The sequence below is a fragment of the Garra rufa genome, chromosome 17, assembly GCF_049309525.1.
Source record: "Garra rufa chromosome 17, GarRuf1.0, whole genome shotgun sequence".
Lineage (NCBI taxonomy): Eukaryota > Metazoa > Chordata > Actinopteri > Cypriniformes > Cyprinidae > Garra > Garra rufa.
This window is the reverse complement of record NC_133377.1, coordinates 12363086-12390746: the sequence shown is the minus strand read 5'-3', so window position 1 is coordinate 12390746 and position 27661 is coordinate 12363086. Positions and strand designations below refer to the sequence as shown.

The window sequence follows — 27661 nt, the reverse complement described above, 5'->3', positions numbered from 1 at the left end:
TTGCCTGAGCTTTGAAATATTTCGTAACGTTTGAATAGTGTGTCGAGCCACTGACATGTCCACCCTCTCCAGCAAGTTCACTGCTCATTCAACAGTTCGCCTTGGTTTTACTGAACCGACTAGTTAGTCGGTTTGCATGTCACCTCAACTGTGTTCATATCCAACGGGAGCGAGTCAAATGTTTAGACGGTGGACTCGATGACGTCATGTGACCAAATATGGCATCTGCGTCGCTGCGTTTGTTTGCCTGCAGAGCAGTCAACAGTTTGGCTTTAATTTTGCATGACATTTTATTAGCTGTAATATGTGACCCTGGACCACAAAACCAGTCATAAGGTTAAATTTTTACAAAACTGAGATGTATACATCATATGAAAGCTCACTAAATAAGCTTTCTATTGATGTATGGGTTGTTAGGATAGGACAATATTTGGCTGAGATACATCTATTTGAAAATGAGGAATCTGAGGGTGCAAAAAAATCAAAATACTGAGAAAATCACCTTTAAAGTTGTCCAAATTAGGTTCTTAACAATGCATATTACTAATCAAAAATTACATTTTGATACATTTACAGTAGGAATTTTACAAAAAATCTTCATTGAACATGATCTTTACTTAATTTCCTAATGATTTTTGGCATAAAAGAAAAATTAATAATTTTGACCCATGCAATGTATTTTTGGCTATTGCTACAAATATACCCCAGCGACTTAAGACTGGTTTTGTGGTCCAGGGTCACATATAATGCTACAGTGCACTGGCAATGTCTTGGATACAACATAAGGGCTTCCTGCTGATTCAGGACTTCTATCATTGCTATTTCATGTAATGTATACAATATTGCATGTCTATATTACGAATGTGACCATAAACCTTGGGGTTTCGTCATGCTGTGAAAGCTGGGTTCGAATCCGAATGTCCTCTAGAATCAGGCCGCCATGCTTTAGTCAAGTGCACTGTACTATGATGAAATAACAGAGTAATACACCCAGATAAGAAGCAGGAATAATGCATGAGCGTTTCAGCTAGAGGAAAAACTAAAAAGAAAAGCTTTCTCAAATATTACAGCGTGTGAAATCAGTTACTCCATCTGATGGCATTGTACATTTTGTCTTAATGTAAAGTTGTTCCTGTGGTGCGCTGCCTCGAGGGCCACTTGCGCAGACTTGGAGAGCATCAGTGAGTCTGATAATAAGGGTCTCGGCGACGCTCCCCCCAGATTAGAGTTGATGATGCTCAGAGATCTGAAGTGTCAGGATCCGTCAGCGCTCCACCAGCTCTCAATTACCACTGCACTCTAGAAATCTTGCACTTTTGCACTTGCAACATCTCATGCAAAGATCACAGGGGTTTTCATCACAGCAGCATGAAGTTCTGCTTCTTATGTACAGAATACAAATTCAAATTTAAACCAGCATATGTGGTTAAAACATTGATTTTAATATTAAAAATGCTTTTTTCACATCATAGTTTATCGTGCATGGAAAACTGTGAGTATGTGGCTTTCAAATGAAGTCAGAAATGTCGTACAAGTTCCGACCAAGCAAAGGCATATTTACGATTGGAGATAATCACATTTCTTGATAAAACATGAGTTGCTGAGTTGTGATGTTGAAAGATGTGTTTATTTGAAACACTGATCTATAACATAGATAGCATGCAATTTAGGCCTAACTATAACCTATATAAAGATCAGTGAGAGGAAAGCAATTTTGTTGTAAATAATTAATAATTTTCCAAGTTTAGGCTATGTCTGTGTTATGTTTCTGACTTAAATGTGAATTCGTAATAACAAATTACTTGGAAGTATAATTTTCCTAGGTGTGTGTGAAGGCAGTATAAGTCATTTGTTGGCTGGCTTTTTACTTTAAATGTTATTGCTTTTTGGCTTTTTCAAACATTAGCTAAGTTTGGGATAACATACTTATCTACTACTCTTACTATTTCCATAGTGTGTAGTATGCATGCTGTGCAAATATGTACTTTTTCTGTATACATGGAGGAGATGATCTATTAGATTGTGAAGTATGAAGTATATGATAAAGCACACTGCATGGAATACTGTATCCCATAATCCAATGTACTTGACTTGACCTTCCATTTCCAGTGTGAAAAGTAAACTCTTTTGACTGATCAAACTACCAGAACTTGAGGCATTTTTATACAAACTACAATTAATAATACAAAATGACAGAGACACACACAAATGACATTGAGGAAAAAGAATTAAAAAGACAGGCACAAAATAAGAATTAAGTCTCAATTTTAAAACAAGATGAAAACATTACAACATGGTCATGGTTTAACTAAAGCAATTGAACAAATTTGTATTAATGGCCACAATTTGACTAAAGTGATGGAATGAATTTGTACAAGATGGCCACAATTTAACTAAACAATGGGATGAATTTGTATAAATGACCACAACTGAATTAAAACGGTGGGACGAATCTGTATAAATGACCACATCTGAACTAAATCGGTGGGACAAATTTGTAAAAATGACAACAGTTGAACTAAAACGATGGGATGAATCTTTATAAAAGGCCACAATTGAACTAAAATGATGGGACAAATTTTTATAAATGGCCACAGTTGAACTAAAACGATGGGACGAATCTGCATGCATGGCCACAGTTTAACTAAAACAATGGAACAAAATTGTATAAATGGCCATAATTTAACTAAAACGCTGGGACAAAGTTGTATAAATAGTCACAACTAAACTAAAACGATGGGATGGATCTTTATAAATGGACATAATTCAACTAAAATGATGGGATTAATTGACAAGATGGCCACAATTGATCTAAACTGTTGGGACAAATTTTTATAAATGGCCATAATTTAACTAAAACGATGGGACAAAATTGTATAAAAGGCCACGATTTAACTAAACTGTTGGGACGAATTTGTATAAATGGCCATAATTTAACTGAAACGATGGGATGAATCTTTATAAATGGACATTAAATCATATTGCCATAATTTGACTAAAATGATAGGACAAATCTGTGTAAATGGCCATAATTTGACTAGAATGATCTGACGAATCTGTATAAATGGCCACAATTGCACTAAAATGATGGGATTAAAATGGCCATAATTTAACTAAAGTGACGGGATAAATCTGTGTAAATGGCCACAACTGAACTAAAACGATGGGATGAATCTTTATTAATGGACATAATTAAACTAAAATGATGGGACTAATTTGTACAAGATGGCCACAATTGATCTAAATTGTTGGGACGAATTTGTATAAATGGCCATAATTTAACTAAAACGATGGGACAAAATTGTATAAATGGCCACAACTGAGCTAAAACGATGGGATGAATCTGTATGCATGGCCATAGTTTAAATAAAAAAATGGGACGAAATTGTATAAATGGCCACAGTTTAACCAAAACGATGGGACGGATTTGTATAAATGGCCATAATTTAACTAGAATGATGAGACTAATTTGTATAAATGGCCACGATTGTACTGAAATAATGGGATGAAAATGGCCATAATTTAACTGAAATAATAGAACGAATCTGTATAAATGGCCACTGTTTAACTAAAACGATGGGACGAATTTGAATGAATGAACACAATTTAACTAAAGAAATGGGACGAATTTGTGTAAATGGCCATAACTGAACTAAAACAATGGGACAAATCTGTATAAAAGGCCACAATTGGACTAAAATGATGGGACGAAAATGGCCATAATTTAACTAAAACGATGGGGCGAGTCTGTATAAATGGCCACAATTGCACTAAAACAATTGGACCAATTTGTACAATATGGTCCTAACTGAACTAAAAGAATAGAAAATTTTTGAAAAAATGTGGACACAGTTTAACTAAAGTGAGGAAACTAATTTATAAAACCATAAAAAAATAACAAAACCTAAAACAACAAAGTAGTGGGAACAAACGCTTAATATTTTTCTTCTGCACATCAGTTGTTTGCCTTCAACGCAAAATGACCTTCCAAGATGAAAACTGGATGCAAAGTTTACCCACTTTTGAAAGGTTTATCGTGGTGCAATGAAAATCTATAATCAGGAAGTAGTAGGCAGCATAAAGTGTATAAGACGCAGTAATAAATAGGTAGTAGACTAGTACACTATACCATCAAAACGTAGCCGCTCATCTGTTTTAACCAATGAAAGGACTATCTGTTTAACCAAATCCTGTCAGACGGAGGTGGTGAGTGTTTGGGAAATTCATTATTTTTGCAATTTGGTCTGAAGCACACTTCACCTTTAAAGGCCACTAGATATTTTAGGAAACTGCATAATTATAACTGATATATTGAGCGATGCTACCACTAATGTCTGTGAAGCATTACTACAGCATTGACAGTGTGTTGGCATACCAGATGCAGCGTGTGAGAGTCATGTCTGTTGATGCTGCTGTTCTGTTTTCCCATCTGTCAGAGCAGCAGGATGTCCGTGAACCCTCCCAACAGTAATGACGCCTGCCTCAGCATCGTGCACAGCCTCATGTGCCACAGGCAGGGTGGCGAAAACGAGGGCTTTGCCAAGCGTGCCATCGAGAGCCTGGTCAAGAAACTGAAGGAGAAGAAGGACGAGCTGGACTCCCTCATCACCGCCATCACCACCAACGGAGTCCATCCCAGCAAGTGCGTGACCATCCAGAGGACGCTGGACGGACGCCTACAGGTGAAGCACGCTTACAGTAACTGACGTTCAGGCATTAACATTTGCTTTAATGCTTTAATGCAGTGAATTACAGAAATCCCTCCAAATGTTAATGCTGAATGGACTGAATGGATGAGTCATGTCATCATTTAGCAGGTTGCTTCTTGTCTGCTTTACTCAGGCTTTTTCAGACAGGTGCTGAATTGGTGTTTTAGGTTGTCACTCTGTCAATGTGAAGGTTTGATTGGACATGACACAATGGTAAAGGTGTTTAAAGGGTTTCATGGGACCTGTTGAAGATGTGTCTGTCACAAAAAACAAGCTATAGATTGATAGATTGGCCAAGTCCATTATTTGGGAGATATTGGCCATTTTGGGATTATTGGCAGTATCCATGTCCAACATCCTGCTTAAGAGAAGTGGAAGTTTCAGTGTCAGTTTCAAGTGTACCAAGAGTCTCAATGAATAATGCACACTTTCAGTTTATCTCATTTTTGACGAAAATGGATTTTAGCTTTTGCATTGGAGCTCTTCATATATATATATATATATATATATATATATATATATATATATATATATATATATAGTACTTACATAGAAACCTATACATGCATCTTGCATCTGAACTCTTCATATGTGTGTGTGTGTGTGTATATATTAGGGCTGTGCAATATGGACAAAATAATCATTGCGATTTTTTTGAACGAGAACGAATATTGCGATTGCGATTTTATTTGCGTTTTTTTTTTTTTGCTTTTTGCTTTTTCAAACAAGCTACATACATACATTCTAAATGTATTCAGTGCACAAGAAGTGCATAACAAAACATTTCACAATGAAATAACATATTATTAAGTTTAATAAACAAAACTGTAGTAAAATTCTCTTTAAAACAGACAACATAAAATAAATTAGCCATGTTACTTTTTTCCCGGTACTTTAGCCTACTTTGTGTAATAACGAAAACATTCATTTCAGTGGAAAAATAAGTCCAAAACTCTCTACTTTAACATTTTGAGGGCTCTACAATCTTTTTCTTTCTTTTTTTTTTAAAGAAATTCTTATGTGTTTTAATTTTTCTGATAATCAAAAAGCATAAACATTTATTTATTTTTAATCAAATGAAAAATAAACCCTTTTTACTGTTAAAATCAATACATGGAAGAAAAATTATATTCAGTTTAAAACATTTAAATAATAATTAAGTGGTTAATCTGGTTGTAATATTAATTTTTTATCATATATATTGTTCTATGTAAATTATTTAAATAGGAATATATAAACACTTACATTATACTGTACAAAAGTAATACAAGACTAATATTGTTCTGTTTCATGTTAAACCGTACTTTTATTTTGACAGGTTGCCGTGAAGTTTCTGTGTGTTCAGTATAATGTGATGCTAGTTTTCTCAAATGAAACGGTAAAAGTGACACTCACAGCAGCTTTGGAGATTGAGTTTATCTGTTCATGTTAGATGCAAATGGCAAAAATTAGCGGGAGCGTCGCGTGTGCTTCAGTATGCGTGTAGTAGAAAAATAAAACGCGTCTCCGCCATTCATACATACAGAGGCAAACGGAACATACCGGATTCATATTAAAACGGTCTTTTTGCATTTCAGTTTTCACAGACACTAGTCCATATCGCGATTTGAATTAAGTGACAGACCAACTTTTGATTTATTCATCCAAAAATCAACGAATTCCGTGGCATTCCGCGCTATAGTAGATTCCGTTTTTATGAATGGAGTCCGCGATCCAGTCTGTGTTTTCGCGGAGGAGACATTGTAAACGCGTGACCATGTAGAGACAGAAATTACATGCCTTCGTGTAAATAAGATAAATAACATAAGGCAGTTTAGTTAGATTAATTGCACAGCCCTAGTATATATATATATATATATATATATATATATATATATATATATATATATATAATAATAAATTTGTTGCAAGCTAAGGCAGATTGATTCTGTTTTAAAGAGTAAATATTGTATAAATTAATTCTTTTAATAACCATAATTTGACATTTCCATCACATTTAGTATCAATAAATTGTATTAAATATACATTAATATATTTTTGAAAGAAGTCTCTCACCAATGCTGCATTTATTTGACCAAAAATACAGTAAAAAGATAGCCTGGAAAAATCCAGACCCTAATCTATTAAGATTAAGGGTCTGGCATTGAGCAATGAAAAGGACCTAACTCGAGGGGCGGCACCAAGCCTGCATTTGAAACTCTCACTGCACGCAATTGGATAACTCCAGACCAATCACAACAATACACGGTGTGACGTATCCAGAGCGACGGTGAGCATATAAGAGTGGATTTCAATGTTATAACATGAACAATGTGACAAGATTAATAACTATTAATTACGACAGCCGAATCAACCTCATAAAACAATTAGGTCCGATCAAACTATTCATTATATCAACTAATATGTGGATGGACGCTAGCTTTTCATTCAGCAGGGAGACATATCGTCCTGTTCCAGTTAGGCTACTGCATTACTATTGAATAGTTCAGTTTTTCGTTACAGTAAGTTTACCAAGTGACTGTCTGGCATTGCCCGCTTCAGATCTGTTCCTTTTCGTGTTCGCCCCATACGCTTAACTACCAGCGGAGCTAACTGATAGATTAAACTCTTGCCATATACAGTCGTCAAAACAGCAAAAACGTCCTTCTTGCAAACAAAGCCGTTTCAAACAACTGGTTTTCATCTGTAGATCTCTTTCAATGTTTACTATATGATTCGGACGTCGCAGCGCTGTCATCATCAGCTTAGCTCGCCTCTAGCTCGCCTCTGGCATCAGATACACATCAGATACACCGATTTGATTGGTTCCCAGAACTGCTTACGTATTGCAGTAACATGCATCATTGCTCGATACCAGAGTGTCTTGCAGAGACAATTCAAATTGTGCTCTCGCGAGACCTCTGGATTTCCAGGGTAGTAAAAAGAGTAATTATTGTGAAATATTATTGCCATTTAAAATAACAGTTTTCTATTTGAATATATTTTAAAAATGTAATTCAAAGCTAAATGTCTTACTGAGCCCAAATGTTTGAACAATATTTAGCGCCCTATAAAATGTTTTATTTTTTCCCCAAATTCCGTTTGAATTATTCTAGACTCTATTTTAGTGGTTAAAAGGTACACAATTTAACAGCAATTTATTAAAAGTTTAACAAAAAATTTAATTTCAATGCCTTATGAAATACATTTATTTTTTCCTCAAATTCAGTTTTTCCATAAATTTTCTGGATTCCATTTTAATGGTTATGCTTTTAATAACTTTTAATTTTATGCTTTTAATTTATTTTACAATAAATAAATAAATGTTTGATTTGTTGCAAGCTAAGGCTTGATTCTCTTTTCTGATTATATATTGTATAAAATAATTCCTTTAATTCCTATCATTTAAAATTTCCATCAAATTTGGTATCAATAAATTGTATTAAATGTGCATTAATCGTTAAAGGTTTGGGGTTGGTAATTTTTTTTTTAATATTTAAAAAAAGTCTCTCACCAATGCTGCATTTATTTGATCAAAAATTCAGTAAAAAAGAGTAATATTGTGAAATATTATTGCCATTTTAAAATAACCATTTTCTATTCTATTTCTGTTTTATTACTTCAGTCTTCAGTGTCACATGATCCTTCAGAAATCATTCAAAGATGCTGATTTAATGCAAATGTCAAATGTCTTTATTGTCGCTTTTGTTCAAATTAATGCATCATTGTATTCATTTTTATTAAAAAAAAAAAAACATCTTACTGAGCCCAAATGTTTGAACAATATTTAGGGCCCTATAAAATCTGTTTTATTTTTTCACCAAATTCTGTTTTAATTATTCTAGACTCTATTTTAATGGTTAAATTAAAAAAAAAAAAATCAAAAAGCATTTCTAATTAATTGAAATCATGAAAGGTACACATTTTAACTGCAATTCAGTTTTTGCATAAATTTTCTGGATTCCTTTTTAATGGTTATGCTTTTTTTTTTTTTAAATATATATAATCCAATATTTGTTTTATCCAAAGATTTTTATAAAGAAACATTTTGGTTGTGATTCCTGTGTGAAAATGCACAGATTTCGTCGAATAACCAGTTTACATTTTTCAGGTAACACAGTATTAAGGATCAAGTGAATGTAAAAATTTGAACAGGGTCATTTTTATAAATTCAGCTATTTTCTCTTGTGGACTATATGTAAACATCTTTTATGTGAAATATCTTATTCAGGTCAGTACTAAATAAACAATAACATGCATTTTATATGATCCCTCTTATTTGGCTAAAATATCGAACATTTAGCAGATTCTGAACGGGGGATGTAAACTTTTGACCTCAAATGTATATTTTGATAATTTACTAGTTTATCTATATATTTTTGTGTATTTTATCATGTGGCCCCTTGTGAAAAAGAAGTGCACTTACTTGTATTAAATGTGCACTTGAAGCGTGCTTCAAAGCCTAAAAGTATATTTAAAAATATGCACTTGCAGATTATATAAAATAATAAAAGACTACGAAAGTGCACTCAGAGAGAGTTCACTCTCGTGACTTTTAATTTTTGCAATTAATTTTTGCAAGTTTTACTTGCAATTGCATTAAATCGTTATGCTTTAATAATTTTTTATCATGGTTTAAAGAAGTGCACTTATTTAGATGTGTTGACTAACATACTAAATCACATGTAAAGTACTTGATTATTGTTTTAACTGTAGTGTGTTATTCAATATTGCATTTAATGTTGTTATATTTTAATGTACTAAATTGCCACTTCATCCTTACAAATACTAAATTATTTAAATACCGTTAAACCAAAAATTATTCAGACACCAAATCTATTTTTTTTTATTTTTTTACTAGTGGGTGCAGGACACTATAGTTAATTTATGCTATATGACATATTATACCAAAAAATATAATGGACTACCAGTAATATTTATAAAAAAATTTGGTACCAAATTATTCAGCCACTTTGACCTGAGCATGTTTTGCTTAAGTGATTTTTCATGCTTTAATGCTTTTCATCTGTCGTGAGATTTTGGGCTTTTTGGTTTTTCATAGTGTTTTTTCAGACTAGTGGAAAGAAAACATTCCAAAGACACTGTTAAGTATTTCTTTTACAATACTTTATCTATTTGTGTCAATAGATTTCTATTACAATCCATATTCTTAAAGGCTGTTTTCTCAAAATGAGTTTTTTCTCCTACACTCAGCCATAAATGTCCACTTCAGCAGCGCTTACACACACCAAACTTTACATTTTTGTTCCTGTCTATATCCTGAAGGTTTTTCAGAGGGATTTTTTTTATATATAATTTGCTTGATTTTATACAGCATTTTATTCCCCAAAAATGTGTAAAATATATATAGTATATAATATATAGTTTTTCTGAATTATGGAGTGACAAAATGAGATACCCAACAGATTCCTTTTGTAAAAACATTTGACTCTAATATGTCAAAAAATTAAACAATAATTTTGAAACTGACTTCATCCAGTGTTTAGATTTTTGTACTGGAAATGTATGCAAATTAGCGCATATTTATAAAGGCGAGACACTGCAGGTGAATAGGGTAAAAAAATAACTAATAGTTATCACCGTACGTACTCAGTTGATTGATTACATTGATAACTGCAAACATTATTTTTTGTATTACAAGTTTTCTAAAATGTTTGGTTTAAATATCCAAATGAGCATTATTTAATTAAATGTGCGCTAATTTGCATACATTTCTTGTACAAAAATCTAAACACTGGATGAAGTCAGTTTCAAAATTATTGTTTAATTTTTTTGACATATTAGAGTCAAATGTTTTTACAGAGGGGATTTTGGGTATCTCATTTTGTCACTTGTCAACTTTGAACAGACAGAAAACAATGTATTTTTTTACCATTTTGGGTGGATTAAAATGCTGTATAAAATCAAGCATATTATATATGAACATATCCCTCTGTAAAAACCTTTAGAATATAGACACTTGTAATGTGTAAAATGTAAAGTTTGGTGTGTGTGTGTGTGTGTGTGTGTGTGTGTGTGTGTGTGTGTGTGTGTGTGATTTGTGGCTCTGTAGGAGAAAAACTAATTTTGAGAAAACGGCCTTTAAAAATATGTATTGTAATTGAAATTTATTGACACAAATAGATAAAGTGCTATAAAAGAAACACTTAACAGTGTCTTTGGGATGTTTTCTTTTTTAACTAGTCTGAAAAAACACTTCATAAAAACACTAAAAAGCCCAAAATCTCAAACTTGACTTGACGGGTGCATAAAAAAAAAAACAGTTTTTCCCTGCAGTGTCTCCCCTTAAATAATGCCTCATTTGCATATTAAAACCTAACATTTTAGAAAACTTGTAATACAAAAAAAATTTGCGATTATCAATGTAATCACTGATTTTCCACATAAATCAGCACAGAAAAGAGATTTATCGTCTGCTCTGCTCAGATAATCGCTTTTGGCATCGGCCGTTTAAAAACTCACATCGGTCAACCGCTGTATAAACTCCCTTTCCCCCCGTCTAGAATAACTTTGGAAAGTGTGTTTTCCTACATTGTTCACACAATTGTGTTTCCCCTAATCTATTTGTGAATCCTGCGATAAATAAAGCCAGACAATGTAAATAATCAAAGCATTGTCCCGTTGAATAAACGCAATGATTGGGTGTTGCTTTGAGGCCCGGTGCTAATCACATCCACACCACCCACATCTGAACATACGGCTTTCATATGGGAGACGGATGCAGTCGCAGCTTCAGCCAATGCTATAGCTTCCTGCCTGTAGCATCGGTCTCCGTGGATACTAGATGATTGACAGCAGCTACAAAGAGAGACATTCATCACAAGGCCTTTGACTGTAAACCTCAACAACCTCAAAGTAAAAGCGGAGGTTTATACGGAGAAAGACGACGTCTGCGCAGTTTCCCCACCCTTTCGCATGGCCAGATTTAGAGGGAGGGGTGGAGGAGAGGCTGTGAAGGTTGTTTTGTCTAAAACACAGGAAAGGGGCTGGGTTAACTTAAGGCCGTCTATTTTTTCCTCTGTGTAGAAGGGCTGCTGCTAGATAGTACACGCTATTCTTTACACACAAGATGTGATGATATTCAGGCAACACACACACAAAAACAGTGTATGTGCAGGAACAGAGAATCTGGTGCCGTAAAGACATAATGTCACCTTTGTTGACCTTATCATAGACAAAAAAAGGCATATTTCTGTCATTAATTAGTCATCCTCATGTTGTTAAAATCCTGTAAGACCATCGTTCATCTTCTGAACACAAATGAAGGTATTTTTGATGAAATCCGAGAGCTTTCTGACCCTGCATAGACAGCAATGCAGCTACCATTTTTAAGGCCCAGAAAGGTAGTAAGGAGATTGTTAAAATAGTCCGTGTGACATCAGGAGCCGGCATTCTGTCTTGTTTACAAGCAAAAGAAGACACACATTGTGCATAAAACAATCTTCGCAAACATGTCTGAAGCTTTTGACAGCTTTAGAGAGGATGGCTTGCAATTTTTTGCCCAGCCTTACTTATTTCACTGCGAAAAATGCTTTTCTTACTTAGATTTTTTTGTCTTGTTTCCAGCCATAATATAAAAAAAAATTCTTAAATCAATAAGGATTTTCTGGACGAGTACAAAATATTGTCTTGTTTTCAGAAAAACAAGTCAAAATTAAGTGCAAGCTAAGTAATCTGCCATTGGGGTAAGAAAATTATTATTTTCTATTATTTCTGTTTGAAATAAGATTTTTTTTGCTCACCCCATTGGCAGATTATTTTGCTTGTTCCAAGCAAAAACGCACTTAATTTTGACTTGTTTTCACTTGTCTACAAAATCCTTATTGATTTCAGAATATTTAGATATTTTGGCTGGAAACAAGACAAAAAATCTAAGTAAGAAATGCATTTTTTTGCAGTGTTGAACCTGAAAATATAGATAATGAACTAAGAGAGATAAGGTTGAACCACTGATGTCACATATTTTATTGATGTCCTTATTACCTTTCTGGTTCTTGAACGTGTTAGTGTTAGTTGTGTTAGTTGTGCTGTTGTCTATGCAGGGTCAGAAAGCTCTTGGATTTCATCCAAAATATCTTAAAGGGGTAGTTCACTTTCAGAAGAAAAAAAAATCGCAGTAGAAAAATGTACAGATAATGTACTCACCCCCGTTGTCATCCAAGATGTTCATGTCTTTCTTTCCTCAGTCGTAAGAAATGCTGTTTTTTGAGGAAAACATTTCAGGATTTTTCTCCATATAATGGACTTCTATGGTGCCCCCGAGTTTGAACTTCCAAAATGCAGCTTCAATGCAGCTTCAAATGGCTCTAAATGATCCCAGCCGAGGAAGAAGGGTCTTATCGAGCTAGACAAGACGAGCATTTGAGGTTAAAAAGTATATAAACTGTAATTTTTTTCTTTTTGAATTTTAGAAATATTATTTATGCAGTTGAGGTCAAAAGTTTACACCCCCCTTTCAGAATCTTCAAAATGTTAATTATTTTACCAAAATAAGAGGGATCATACAAAATGCATGTAATTATTTAGTACTGACCTGAATAAGAAATTTCATATGAAAGATGTTTACATATAGTCCACAAGAGAAAATAATAGTTGAACCCTTTTCAACAATGACTGTATGATTTTGAAATCCATCTTTTCACACTGAGGACAACTGAGGGACTCATATGCAACTATTACAGAAGGTTCAAACACTCAGTGATGCTCCAGAAACAAAATGCATTAAAAGCCAGGGGGCGAAAATGTTTTGAATTTGAAGATCAGGGTAAATGTTACTCATTTTGTCTTCTGGGAAACATGTAAGTATCTTCCGTAGTACTAATTGAAAAAAATATGATATTTAGGCAAAGTAAGAAAATGTACACATCTCCATTCTGTTCAAATGTTTTCACCCCCCAGTGGTAATTTACTAGTTTATTTTAGTGTATTTTACTATGTGACCCCTTGTGGCAAAAGAAACACTTACTTGTATTAAATGTGCACTTGAAGTGTGCTTCAAATTACATAAAAAATAGCAGATCATATAAAATAATAAAAGGCTACGAAAGTGCACTTAGAGTTCGCTCTCATCACTTTCAGGGCAAATTAAAAGTTTTACTTGCAAGTTGCTTTAATAATTGAATGAATAATAATGCTTTAATATTTTTTTTTTATCATGGTTTAAGAAGTGCACTTATTTTATAACTGTAGTGTGTTATTCAATATTGCATTTAATGTTATTATATTTTAATGTACCAAAATGCCACTTCATTAAAATGTGCAAATACAAAATTATTTAAATAAAGTCAAACCAAAAGTTGTTCAGACACCAGATAGCATTAAAAAATGATCAGTGGGTGCAGGACACTATAGTTCATTTGTGTAAGTTAGGACAGCAAAATAAAGTAAACTGTGACACATTATACCTAAAAATTCTTCATAAAGTGGACTACAAGTAAAATTGATAATTATTTGGGACCAAAATTATTCAGACACTTTGACCTGACCATGTTTTGCTTATGTTTTTTTCTTTAATTGCTAATGCAAACTTTTTACACCGCAGACTGAACAAAATTAAGCATTGCTTGATCAACAATTGGTCAACAAAGTATTAATTGTCATACTAACAGTTGTCAGAATTTTTGGTTGATTTGTAATCAATTACATACTTTTCTATCAAAGTTATCTGACATTATCAAAATGAATTTGTTCTGACACACTTTAACTCTTGAGCTCTTGTCATATTTTATTACCATTTTCTAAACTACAGTGAATAAACTGATAATGTGAGAAATGTTGAAGGTCTCTGAATAAGTTTTGGATTGACTGTCCATGACTTAAAAGTTTCAATAGAAATGACTATAAACTATATTTTAGCTTGGTGCAAATGCTTGTCAGTACATTCAGCAAATACACTTTAACAAAATTATCAAAGACAACTATAAAATTACATATAAAGATGTAGTCCTAATTAAGTGGGTTAAAAAGCACTCTAAGATTTAGCTAATTGCATTTAATATAATGTAAAACTGTAATACATTTTCATTTAATTGCAATATAAGTGCAGTAAAGTGCATTAAGGTCTCTTTCTAAGCTCTTTCTGGTTTTGATATCAATATTTATTAAGATGTTTATACTATTAATGGGGAAGGAAAAGTATTTTATTAACATAACCTGTTGATATTTAGAAATAAACACTGAAACTACTCACAAGTTGGTGTTGGGGTTTTCCAACGATACTTATCTGTATGTTAAGGGATTTTTAGGGGTTTTGTAAAGCAACAAAAGCCAAAAACCACAGTAAAATCACTAACACATGCTTATTGCGTTAGTAGATGTTTGGTAGTATTCATCAGAACCATTTCACCAGCGTTTGCAGATGTGTTTCTGAACACAGATAAGTAATGTAGGGGTGTGCGATGTGACGATTTTTAATCTTGGACGATTAAAACATCTCCACAATCTGCGAAATATTGTAGTATTGTGCTTCAGTGTGCCTCTGTCTAAATATACTGTACAACAAAACATACATTTATTCACAGGACGCTGCACATATTCGCAATCACAAAAGTACATTATTTACTAAAAGCCTGTCAAACAGCGCCTGATTACTGGACTAAGCTATCTTTTGCATCTGATTTGCTAATAGTGTCAAAACACACACAAGGATTACATATAAACACAGTTGGCTTTGTCTAAAGTGAAAGTAAACAGCTGAGAGAAAAACTGATGCGCACCTTTATGTTAGATGCGTGCAGCTCTTAAAGCGACAAAACTAAAGATGCCGCCTGTCATTAAAAGGACAGTTCACTCAAAAACGTACTCACTCACATGTTGCCCCAAACCTCTATTAATTTTGTTCTTGTTCTGAACACAAAAGAAGATATTTTGAAGCATGTGGATAACAGTAGCTCCCCACTTACTTAGAAAGTGGGAAAAAATAAATAAAATACTATGGAAGTAACTGGGGACCTAGCAAATGTTTGGTTAGCCACATTCTGTTCAACATATTTTGTTTAAAAAAACCTGAGTAAATGATGACAGAATTGTCATTTTTGGGTGATAGCAGAGTAATAAAACAAAACACAAAGAAAAATCACTCACTGCTGTTGACCAAAGAACTTTAATACAGTTGCTTTAATAAGAGTCAATGTATAATTGATGTATTTAGTGTATATAGTGTTTTATTTTTTATAATTGTTAATTCCTTTTCTTGGATGCTACTGATAAATACACCTACTGTGTGTAAAAATTAAAGCACTGTTTGTTTTATTTGTGTATTATGTGTATTTGTAACATGTAGCCTATCTTGGGTTTAAAAAAAAAAAAAAGATAAAATAATGACAAAGATTTTTCATCTTCACCCACTTTGGCCTAAACATCTGCCATTCTTTTTATTTTATATTTGTTGGCTTGTAAGGCTTTGGTTTTAAAATAGAGAAATTAGTTTGTACTGCTCAGACAACTTGCAAAAGAGTCAAACCAACATGACAAAAAAAAAAAAGTAATTTTTAATAGTGAATAATTTAGCATTTGCACTTCCAGTGTTTCCCACAGGATTTTTGGAGACTGGTGGGTGGACCCCAGTCCCTGTAAGGGGGTCCGGTGGCATGCCCCCCGTAAGAAAATTTTGTACATTTTAAAGTTAAATTCATCTCTCTGGTGCACTTTGAGAGAACTCCAACACAGGTTCAGTGCAAAGCTGGTGAATTGTCTTATAATTAAAGTTTAAAGGGAACTCGGTCCTCTTTTTAGTTGTAAAAGTCTAAATTAGCGGCTGAAATACGGAAAATAAACAAATATATCTGTTTGGCACGGGTTTCGAACACGCGCTAAAAATAATCGCGCTGTGAAGCGACAGCAATGAACGCACTGCGCTACCGAGCTGCTTTAATTCAATCACGGATTTTTGGATTCAAGTCAGAATTGACGAATAATATTTGTTTTCATAACAGTAAACACAGGTCACAAGTTAACACGGGCACATTTCTTTTATTCAGCCAGCTGCATATCACGCTGAGAATAAAATCCTGATTTGTATCCAAAAATCCGCAGCTGAATTAAAGCAGCTCGGTAGCGCAGTGAGTTACTGTCGCTTCATAGAGTGACTATTTTTAGTGCGTGTTCGAGACCCGTGCCAAACAGACTTTTTTGTTTATTTTCCGTATTTCAGCCGCTACGGGCGATCATACCAATAATTTGACATCTTTACAAGAATATCAAAAACATGTAATGAGCAAGTGTGCGTTTATTAGACAGCTTAATATCACGTCAGTTTGTGCTTTCAAAATCGGCGAATCTGCAGCGTTTGGTCCATCATACCTGAATCAGGAAGTTGGTCACCAGATAACACGGTAACCAGTTAAACCGTAACACCGGTAAAAGAAACGGGTTACCGCGTTTACATGACCGTGCGCTTTCGGTTTAAGAACGTGCGTGTGAACGCGCTCAATCAAAGGAGCCAAATGAATGTAGTGCGCGCTTCGCTTTGAAACAAGCAGCGCAAACAGACTTGATGAGAGGATAACGCCATAATTACGCTTAGTTCGTCTGACGGACACTTTGCCAAAGCGATGGCACGAAACACAACGTTAGAGACGTTTTATGTTAAAATGACGAGTATGAATATATTTTCGGTTTATTATGAAACTGTGGCGGGACAGATTAGACTGTGGGGGGCCGCCACACTCTAGTTAATGAATGGGAAACACTGCACTTCTAAAGGAGATGTCCACCTGGTGTAAGTTGGCTTTAGTGACCAGTGAGACTTTGTTGTCCACTCTGGGGTTTGAACCCTGGCCCTTTTGGTTAGCAGCCCCACCACATTTGTGTCTCTGTTTCAGTCAGTCGCCCTAAATGGCACTGACAGCTGGATTTATCCCTCTGCTCAGCTCTAGTATCATGCTGCTAGCACACAACTGTAGTGTCATGCCTTTAGTGTTAATCTACAGAGGATTATCATATCACACACACGTCCTCCCCGCTGTCCCGCTACTCTAAACACACACAGGCAGCTGTGATACGCACTTAAAACTCAACAAATGACCTTACGCTCACTGAGCCTTTAGGATCATGTGACGCTCTTTTGTCATACTACTGCTTTCCTGTCGCTACCTGCTATGTTAAAATAGTTTTGGTGTGTCTTTAGCAGAAGTTTGACTTGTGCTTGTCAGAGTGGCATTGCAATATATCATGTGATCCAATGCACAGAGCCACATCAGGCATATGGGCGACATAAGTTTGTTCAGTTCCTGATCTCGGTTCCTGTCTCTCAGACATACAGGCCAAAAGTAAAATTTAAAACAATGCCTTTTCTGAGGAGTATGAGGAATCGATAGTCAACCGAAATTAATCACACAGTCAAAAGTTTTCTGCTCACCAAGTCTGCATTTATTTGATCCAAAGCACAGCAAAAACTGAACATTTTAAATATTTTTACTGTTTAAAATAACTGTGTTCTATGTGAATATATTTTAAAATGTCATTTATTCCTGTGATTTCAAAGCAGATTTTTTAGCATCACATGATCCTTTAGAAATCATTCTAATATTCTGATTTGTTGCTCAAAAACATTTATTGTTATGAACAGTGTTGTTTTTGACAACCATCTTAGATTTAGTCTTAGTCTTAGTCTTTTGGACTAAAATGCTTATTAGTTTTAGTCAAATTTTAGTCACTTCTATATGTGATAGTTGTAGTTTTCGACGAAAAGTCATAAAGGTTTTAGTCAAAAAAAGGGGGAAAAGTAGTCTTTTAACAAATTAATGTAGGTCAGTAAGTATTTTGCTGTTTGGTAGTGTCACTTATAAGTTGTGAAAATAGCAGATCTATAGTTCAACACATTGTGAGCTTCCGGATCAACTATTTTCACCAATAATTACAATAATGAAGGAATGGTTTTAGACATAAAAGACATATATTTGAAATAATGTGCAAACTGCCGCCATCATGGTTAATCGTCTGTCTGTCTGAGTGACAACAATGTGACGTGTTGAGCACGTTGTGCGCTGCACACCAGGTGGTGGGCGTAACCAAACAAGGATAGAATGCTAAAACGGCTTGCCATAGCATACTAGTATGGCAAAGAGTATTTAATGCTAAAACGGCTTGCCATAGCGGCAGATACTTTTTAGGTTTTAATTGGCATGCACAATAAGCAGAAATGTCGTGCATTTTAAACGTCTGACGGACCACCCACTAACATTTTCGTCTATTCTCGTCTCGTCAACGAAAACACACACACGTCTCGTCATGTTTTAGTCATCAACGAGCCATTTTTATCTCGTCATCGTCTCGTTATCGTCATGAAAAAAAGTTGCGTCAACGAAATGATTTCGTCATCGTCATCGTTGACGAAAACAACACTGGTTATGAATCTGATTAATCTGAAAACCCATGAGTATGTTTTTCAGGTTTCTTCGATAAACTGAAAGTTCAGAAGAACAGCATTTGATACGAAATAGAAATCTTTTGTAACATTAGCAATGTCTTTATCATAATTTTTGGGCAATTTAATGCATCCTTGCTGAATAAAAGTATTCATTTCTATAATTTCTTTCCCCCAAAATTAAATAAATAAATAAACTCCAAGACTTCAAGCTTTTGAATAGTGTAGTGTATAAAGTTTTTATTTTAGATAAATGCTGATCTTTGGATCTTTCTGTTCATCAAAGAATCCTGAAAAATGTACCCAACTGTTTTAAATATTGATAATGATGATAATAATAATAATAATAATAATAATAATAATAATAATAATAAAATGTTTCTTGAACAGCAAATCAGCATATTAGAATGATTTCTGAAGGATCATGTGACACTGAAGACTGGAGTAATGATGCTGAAATTTAACTTTGATCACAGGAATGAATTACATTTTAAAATATATTCAAATAGAAAGCTGTTATTTTAAATAGTAAAAATATTTCACAATATTACTGCTTTTTCTGTATTTTGGATCAAATAAATGCAGGCTTGGTGAGCAGAAGAGACTTCTTTAAAAAAAAAAAAACATTAATAAATCTTACTGTTCAAAAACTTTTGACTGGTAGTGTACATTATATAAAAAAATATTTTTTAATTTTAAAAACTGTGATTTTAAAATTAAACATTTCACACAGTTTAAATATGCTAACTTAAGGTGTAAAAATACATCATTAAAATACAAACTAAAGCTGAAAGTATTAAAAATGAATTTAAGTAGTTGAAATAAAGCTGCAATAAAAACTTAGAAATAACTAATAATAACTGAAATTAATTAATATAAATATACATTTATCAATATAATGTAAAAATCTGAAATAAATTAAATAGGTTATGTAGAATTATTAAAATTACTAAAACATCAGCAACATTTACAATGCAAACCGAAATTGTAAAAATAAAATACTATAGTTTATTTAAGTTAAACTAGTAAATTAATATTATTTAATAAATAATAAATGATCACAGATGATGATTATGAAATTTAACAAAATAACCAAATTAAACCAAATCATGACCTAGTTTTAGAGACCATGTTGTATTCGTCAATGTTTTTGAAAATTATCTGAATTGAATTGTTTCGAATTGTATGAAATATTTAAACAACTAATAAAGGTTTTATATTTGCGCCTCAAACATTCAAAGTTTTAATTGCTTTAGAATTTTCTGTTGTTATTATTGTGCATTACTTAACAGATTATACCGTTTCCTTCAGTATTATCACACTATATTGTAATCATGATTAATTATTCCTTTTCTTTTTCTTTCTGTAGGTTGCCGGTCGTAAAGGTTTTCCTCATGTAATCTATGCGCGGTTGTGGCGCTGGCCTGACCTTCACAAGAATGAGCTCAAGCATGTGAAATTCTGCCAGTATGCATTTGACCTCAAATACGATAATGTCTGTGTCAACCCTTACCATTATGAGAGAGTGGTGTCACCAGGCATCGGTGAGTCTGCTGTGCTTTCATTCATCACCATGAACTAAGACATTACTTCTTCTGTCTGGAAAAATTCACTGTCTATCTTTTCTAAAACATTTTGTAATATGTTTTTCTCTTTTGCCTTTTTTCTCTCATCTCAAGTGGGTCTTAGTCTTCAAAACACGGGTAAGTTATGCACATAATCATTATATGTGACCCTGGATCACAAAACCAGTCTTAAGTAGCACGGGTATATTTGTAGCAATAGCCAAAAATACTTTGTATGGGTCAAAATGATCTATTTTTCTTTTATGCCAAAAATCATTAGGATGTTAAGTAAAGATCATGTCCCATGAAGATATTTTGTAAATTTCCTACCATAAATATACAGTACAGACCAAAAGTTTGGACACACCTTCTCATTCAGGTGTGTCCAAACTTTTGGTCTGTACTGTAGATATGAATTCAACTGAAAAAAATATCTTTCAGGTGGTCAAATAGCAAATAGTGGAGCTCTGCAGCCACCTACTGGTAAAAGTTATTTTTTTTTACTTTTAAAACTGGATTTTCCAAAAAATCTTACACTAAAAACCATGTGAAATTATCCATGTTATCCCCATGAATTAAAGTTAGAAATGTGGGTCTTTTATAAAGTGAATTTTACATAAAAAAGCAGTTTTTGTATAAACCCATTTATTTATTAATTTATATATATTTAAAAAAATATCACTAACACACTGAAAACTGCACAAATGTAGAGAAAAAACTTTAATAAACAGAAAAAATATACAGTACAGACCAAAAGTTTGGACACACCTTCTTATTCATTTAAATGAGAAGGTGTGTCCAAACTTTTGGTCTGTACTGTATCTTAATTTTTCATTAGTAGAATGCACTGCTAAGAACAACATTTGGACAAATTTAAAGGCGATTCTCTTAATATTTCGATTTTTTTTGCACCGTCATACCCTCATTTTCCCCAAAAAATGACCCTTGACTAGTTTTGTGGTCCTGGGTTACATGTATATTTATATACACTACCAATCAAATGTTTGGATTAATTAAGATTTTTAAAATGTTTTTGAAAGAAGTTTCTTATGTTTACCAAGGCTACTATTATTTGATCAAAAACAGTAAAAATAGTAATATTATGAAAAATTATTACAATTTTAAAGAATTGTTTTCTGTATGAATATATATTAAAAAATGTCATTTATTCCTGTAATCAGCATCATTACTCCAATCTCCAATCCATATATAACATATATAATTTTATAAGACTTTCTTATTTTATTTTATTTTATTTTATTTATTAAAATCCTTAATGAACAGATAAAACTACAAAATTGCATCAAAATGCATCAAAATTAAAATTTTGGGCTGAAACAGATATTGAAAATTCTGGATGCACTTGGCCAAAAACTGAAATGAAAAATGCTTTGTAATAATTATTTATTACTTTATGAAATAATCTAAAGTAATTTTTTAGACTTTCTTATTTTATTTTTTTAAGTTACAAAATATATTGAAAATAGGGATGAATCAAAAGTAATTTTATAAAACTTCTTAAAAGTTACTCAATATAAAAACATAAGCCAATAAAGTAACCACACTTTTATTAAAAACTAACAATAAAATTTGACCAAAAATTAAATATCAATTAATATTATTATTTATATTATTATATTATTATATTAATATCAATATATTATTTTTATTCAGTTCTGTGCTACAAAATATATATACAGATATAACAATTTTTTCTATATTATCCAAATAATGCAAAGTCTTACAAAACTTATTTTTTTTATCAGAGCATGTGAGCAGAGCATAGTGTCATGAGAGGGTTTTGCCATTTTGCAAACAGGAATGTGTACTACATAGAAATTTTCTATTGGCATGTTATTTCAGCTTATTTTTTTATTGTTTGAGCTATATTTATTTATTTATTTTTTTTTTTTTGGCGAGCATGAGTGGTATATAAGCCAATTGCACAATTACAGAGCAGAATATTGAGCAACTGCTAGATGGAGAGTGAAACCTGTGCGCTGAACACCGCTGGGCTGAGTGGCGTGCCACATATTTTTGGCAGCCGAACTTTCAGTGCAACCCTAATTGGAAACATGATGATGAACAGTGTTATTTTATCTACAAAAAAGACTTGCCATACCACACAGGTTCAAAAAAGATTCACTGATTCGTTTAGGTCCCGAAAGATTCTGTGAGTTTTTTTTTTTTTAGTGAACTGATTCAGTAAAATGTATTCAATGTTTCCTCTGGCTGGTATGTAGGTCCCACTGGCAGACTGATAAAGGAAGAATACAGCCACGACTGCATTCAGATGGACGTTCCCCCAGGCCTGCCTCCTCCCCAGCAGGACCACCAGGGGGCGATGAAGCTCCCTCCTCCGGACCACTACGGCCAGCCACTGCCTCCTCTACAGCTGCCTTCTGAACCCAGCCGCGCGCCCCCTCCAGTCACCCTTTACTCCAACATGCCCCTCTCCCCCACCGGTGAGCGCTGACCCCTGGCCACACAGGACTCAGAGTCGTTGTTGTGATAACAGTGTCATCTTTCATACTCTCGTGTCTTTCAGCTTCAGGCTCTATGATGCCGATGCAGGGAGGTCATGGTGAAGGCTTACTACAGATTGCGTCTCCTCAGGGTCAAGTCATGACCCCTACACCACCCCCTTCCACTCCCACACATGGACCCCCACAGACCCCCGTCCCACCCCAGCCTCCACCCAACCAGAACGGCTACAACAGTGCCAAACACTCCCAAACACAAGGTTCCTTTCACAGTGAGTATTACACCCTGTCCTAACTATTCACAAGGTGACCAAGGATAAATCCTGTTTGTGTTCAGTTTTTGACAAGTGTTACAATTAGTTGACTAACCTTTAGTCGACGAGAAGAGGCTTGGTCAACCAAAATGTTATTATCTGTAAATTATCATTCATCAACCTCAGATGTGGCTATTCATCTGAAATATGTACAGTCATGCCCGAAATTATTCATACCCCTGGCAAATTCTGACTTCAAGTTACTTTTATTCAACCAGCAAGTTTTTTTTTTTTGACTGGAAATGACACAGGCTTCTCCCAAAAGATAATAGGACGATGTACAAGAGGCATCATTGTGGAAAAAAAATATTTCTCTGCTTTTATTTACATTTGAACAAAAAGTGGCATGGCCAAAATTATTTATGCCCTTTGCAAACTTCCACAGTCTATGGGAAAATCCAAAAGTTTTATACCATTCCAAATAGTCCAAGCTGTTCTAAAGCATCCTAATTACCCTGATTCATTGGGAACAGCTGTTTTAATCTACCCTGGAAATCCAGAGGTCTCGCGAGAGCACAATTTGAATTGTCTCTGCAAGACACTCTGGCATCGAGCAATGATGCAGGTTACTGCAGTATGTAAGCAATTGTGGGAACCAATCAAACCGGTGTATCTGATGTAGGCGGGCCAGAGGCGAGCTAAGCTGATGATGACAGCACTGCGACGTTCGAATCATATAGTAAACTTTGAAAGATCGCTGTCGCTACAGATGAACAACAAGTTGTTTGAAACGGCTTTGGCCGCTACAATGAACGAGTTAGACTTGGCTTTCCATATAAAAGAGGAACAGAAAACCCGAAAACTCGAATCGTTCCTTTGCAAGAAGGACGTTTTTGCTGTTTTGCCGACTGGATACAGCAAGTTTAATCTATCAGTTCACGAGTTCACGCTTACATATAAGTAGCCGGAGAATAGTAGTGCATGTTTGGCGTGCTGTCCGGTGAAGGGCTCCGAGCTCGGGAGTGGCCCGAACCCAAAGTACGTTACCCCCCAATAGGAGTAGTGAGAACTCGGAGTGATGAGATGGGGTGGTGGAGGGTTACTGATAAACCATCGAGTGAATTGAGGTGAGTCAGCTGTATTTAAACCTATGGCGCTGATTGACTTGTGATGTTTACGCTAAGCATCTGACGCGCTTCTCCCGAACTTTGTTAATGAAACATCATTTAGCTCTGCTGGTAGCTAAGCGTGTATTGTTGTGATTGGTCGTGGCGTTATCCAATTGCGTGCAGTTAGAGTTTCAAATGCATGCTTGGTGCCGCCCCTCGAGTTAGGCAGTTTTCATTGCTCGATCCCAGACCCTTAATCTTAATAGATTAGGGTCTGGATTTTTCCAGGCTAGTTTTAATCAACTTAGCAGGTGAAAAACAGAAGCTCTCTGCTGTTGGTTTGTGGACAGTCATGGCTAAGACCAAGTGTGATGCACAAGTCCCGAAAAGTGAAGCCAAAACGTTTTGATCGCCCCCTGGTGGTTGGCTGCAGTATAGGTCATAAACCCTGCCCTCTCCATTTAATCTAAAGATGGTTTCCATTGTGTGAGGTAGTTCTTATGATTCATGTTCAAGTGTTCATTTTTAAAAAGTAATTAAAAACATGCTTTTGGGAAGTTATTTGATGGTATAAAAACAAGGTGTGGTGTCATGATTGTGATCTTGCGTTTGGGTCTGCCGGAGTTTGGGTGGGGCTTTGATACCGCGGCTCCACCTCACGACACTACTGCGCAGACTCTGGATCCAAGCGAATCTCTACTGCGCAGACTCTGGCTCCAAATGAATCTCTACTCCGCAGACTCTGGATCAAAACGAATCTCTACTGCGCAGACTCTGGCTCCAAATGAACCTCTACTGCGCAGACTCTGGCTCCAAATGAATCTCTACTCCGCAGACTCTGGATCAAAATGAATCTCTACTGCGCAGACTCTGGCTCCAAATTAATCTCTACTGCGCAGACTCTGGCTCCAAATGAATCACTACTCCGCAGACCCTGGATCAAAATGAATCTTTACTGCGCAGACTCTGGCTCCAAACGAATCTCTACTGCGCAGACTCTGGCTCCAAACGAATCACTACTCCGCAGACCCTGGATCAAAATGAATCTTTACTGCGCAGACTCTGGCTCCAAACGAATCTCTACTGCGCAGACTCTGGCTCCAAACGAAGCTCTACTGCGCAGACTCTGGCTCCAAACGAATCTCTACTGCACAGACTCTGGCTCCAAATGAACCTCTACTGCGCAGACTCTGGCTCCAAACGAATCACTACTCCGCAGACCCTGGATCAAAATGAATCTTTACTGCGCAGACTCTGGCTCCAAACAAATCTCTACTGCGCAGACTCTGGCTCCAAACGAATCTCTACTGCGCAGACTCCATTGTGTGAGGTAGTTCTTATGATTCATGTTCAAGTGTTCATTTTTAAAAAGTAATTAAAAACATGCTTTTGGGAAGTTATTTGATGGTATAAAAACAAGGTGTGGTGTCATGATTGTGATCTTGCGTTTGGGTCTGCTGGAGTTTGGGTGGGGCTTTGATACCGCGGCTCCACCTCACGACACTACTGCGCAGACTCTGGATCCAAGCGAATCTCTACTGCGCAGACTCTGGCTCCAAATGAATCTCTACTCCGCAGACTCTGGATCAAAATGAATCTCTACTCCGCAGACTCTGGCTCCAAACGAATCACTACTGCGCAGACTCTGGCTCCAAACGAATCTCTACTGCGCAGACTTTGGCTCCAAGCGAATCTCTACTGCGCAGACTCTGGCTCCAAGCGAATCTCTACTGCGCAGACTCTGGCTCCAAATGAATCTCTACTCCGCAGACTCTGGATCAAAATGAATCTCTACTCCGCAGACTCTGGCTCCAAACGAATCACTACTGCGCAGACTCTGGCTCCAAACGAATCTCTACTGCGCAGACTCTGGCTCCAAACGAATCACTACTCCGCAGACCCTGGATCAAAATGAATCTTTACTGCGCAGACTCTGGCTCCAAACGAATCTCTACTGCGCATACTCTGGCTCCAAACGAATCTCTACTGCGCAGACTCTGGCTCCAAATGAACCTCTACTGCGCAGACTCTGGCTCCAAATGAATCTCTACTCCGCAGACTCTGGATCAAAATGAATCTCTACTGCGCAGACTCTGGCTCCAAATTAATCTCTACTGCGCAGACTGTGGCTCCAAACGAATCACTACTCCGCAGACCCTGGATCAAAATGAATCTTTACTGCGCAGACTCTGGCTCCAAACGAATCTCTACTGCGCAGACTCTGGCTCCAAACGAATCACTACTCCGCAGACCCTGGATCAAAATGAATCTTTACTGCGCAGACTCTGGCTCCAAACGAATCTCTACTGCGCAGACTCTGGCTCCAAACGAAGCTCTACTGCGCAGACTCTGGCTCCAAACGAATCTCTACTGCACAGACTCTGGCTCCAAATGAACCTCTACTGCGCAGACTCTGGCTCCAAACGAATCACTACTCCGCAGACCCTGGATCAAAATGAATCTTTACTGCGCAGACTCTGGCTCCAAACGAATCTCTACTGCGCAGACTCTGGCTCCAAACGAATCTCTACTGCGCAGACTCTGGGTCTAAATGAACCTCTACTGCGCAGACTCTGGCTCCAAACGAATCACTACTCCACAGACCCTGGATCAAAATGAATCTTTACTGCGTAGACTCTGGCTCCAAATGAATCTCTACTCCACAGACTCTGGCTCCAAACGAATCTCTACTGCGCAGACTCTGGCTCCAAATGAATCTCTACTCCGCAGACCCTGGATCAAAACGAATCTCTACTGCGCAGACTCTGGCTCCAAATGAATCTCTACTCCGCAGACCCTGGATCAAAACGAATCTCTACTGCACAGACTCTGGCTCCAAATGAATCTCTACTGCGCAGACTCTGTCTCCAAACGAATCTCTACTCCACAGACCCTGGATCAAAACGAATCTCTACTGCGCAGACTCTGGATCAAAATGAATCTCTACTGTGCAAACTCTGGCTCCAAACGAATCTCTACTGCGCAAACTCTGGCTCCAAACGAATCTCTACTGCGCAAACTCTGGCTCCAAATGAATCTCTACTCCACAGACCCTGGATCAAAACGAATCTCTGCTGCGCAGACTCTGGCTCCAAATGAATCTCTACAGTGCAGACCCTGGATCAAAACGAATCTCTACTGCGTAGACTTTGGCTCCAAACGAATCTCTACTCCAC

General features: G+C 35.7%; 1 protein-coding gene across 1 annotated transcript in view; it reads left to right on the top strand.

Annotated features, from left to right (window-relative positions):
• Window positions 1-4445: 4445 nt before the first annotated feature.
• Window positions 4446-27661, top strand: part of smad10a (SMAD family member 10a) — a 44105-nt gene continuing 20889 nt past the window's right edge. The window contains exons 1-5 of the mRNA XM_073821415.1: window positions 4446-4682; window positions 20444-20618; window positions 20754-20777; window positions 22883-23104; window positions 23188-23394. Of these exons, the coding sequence (XP_073677516.1) occupies window positions 4446-4682; window positions 20444-20618; window positions 20754-20777; window positions 22883-23104; window positions 23188-23394 (865 nt within the window). The remainder of the gene's footprint in view (window positions 4683-20443; window positions 20619-20753; window positions 20778-22882; window positions 23105-23187; window positions 23395-27661) is intronic.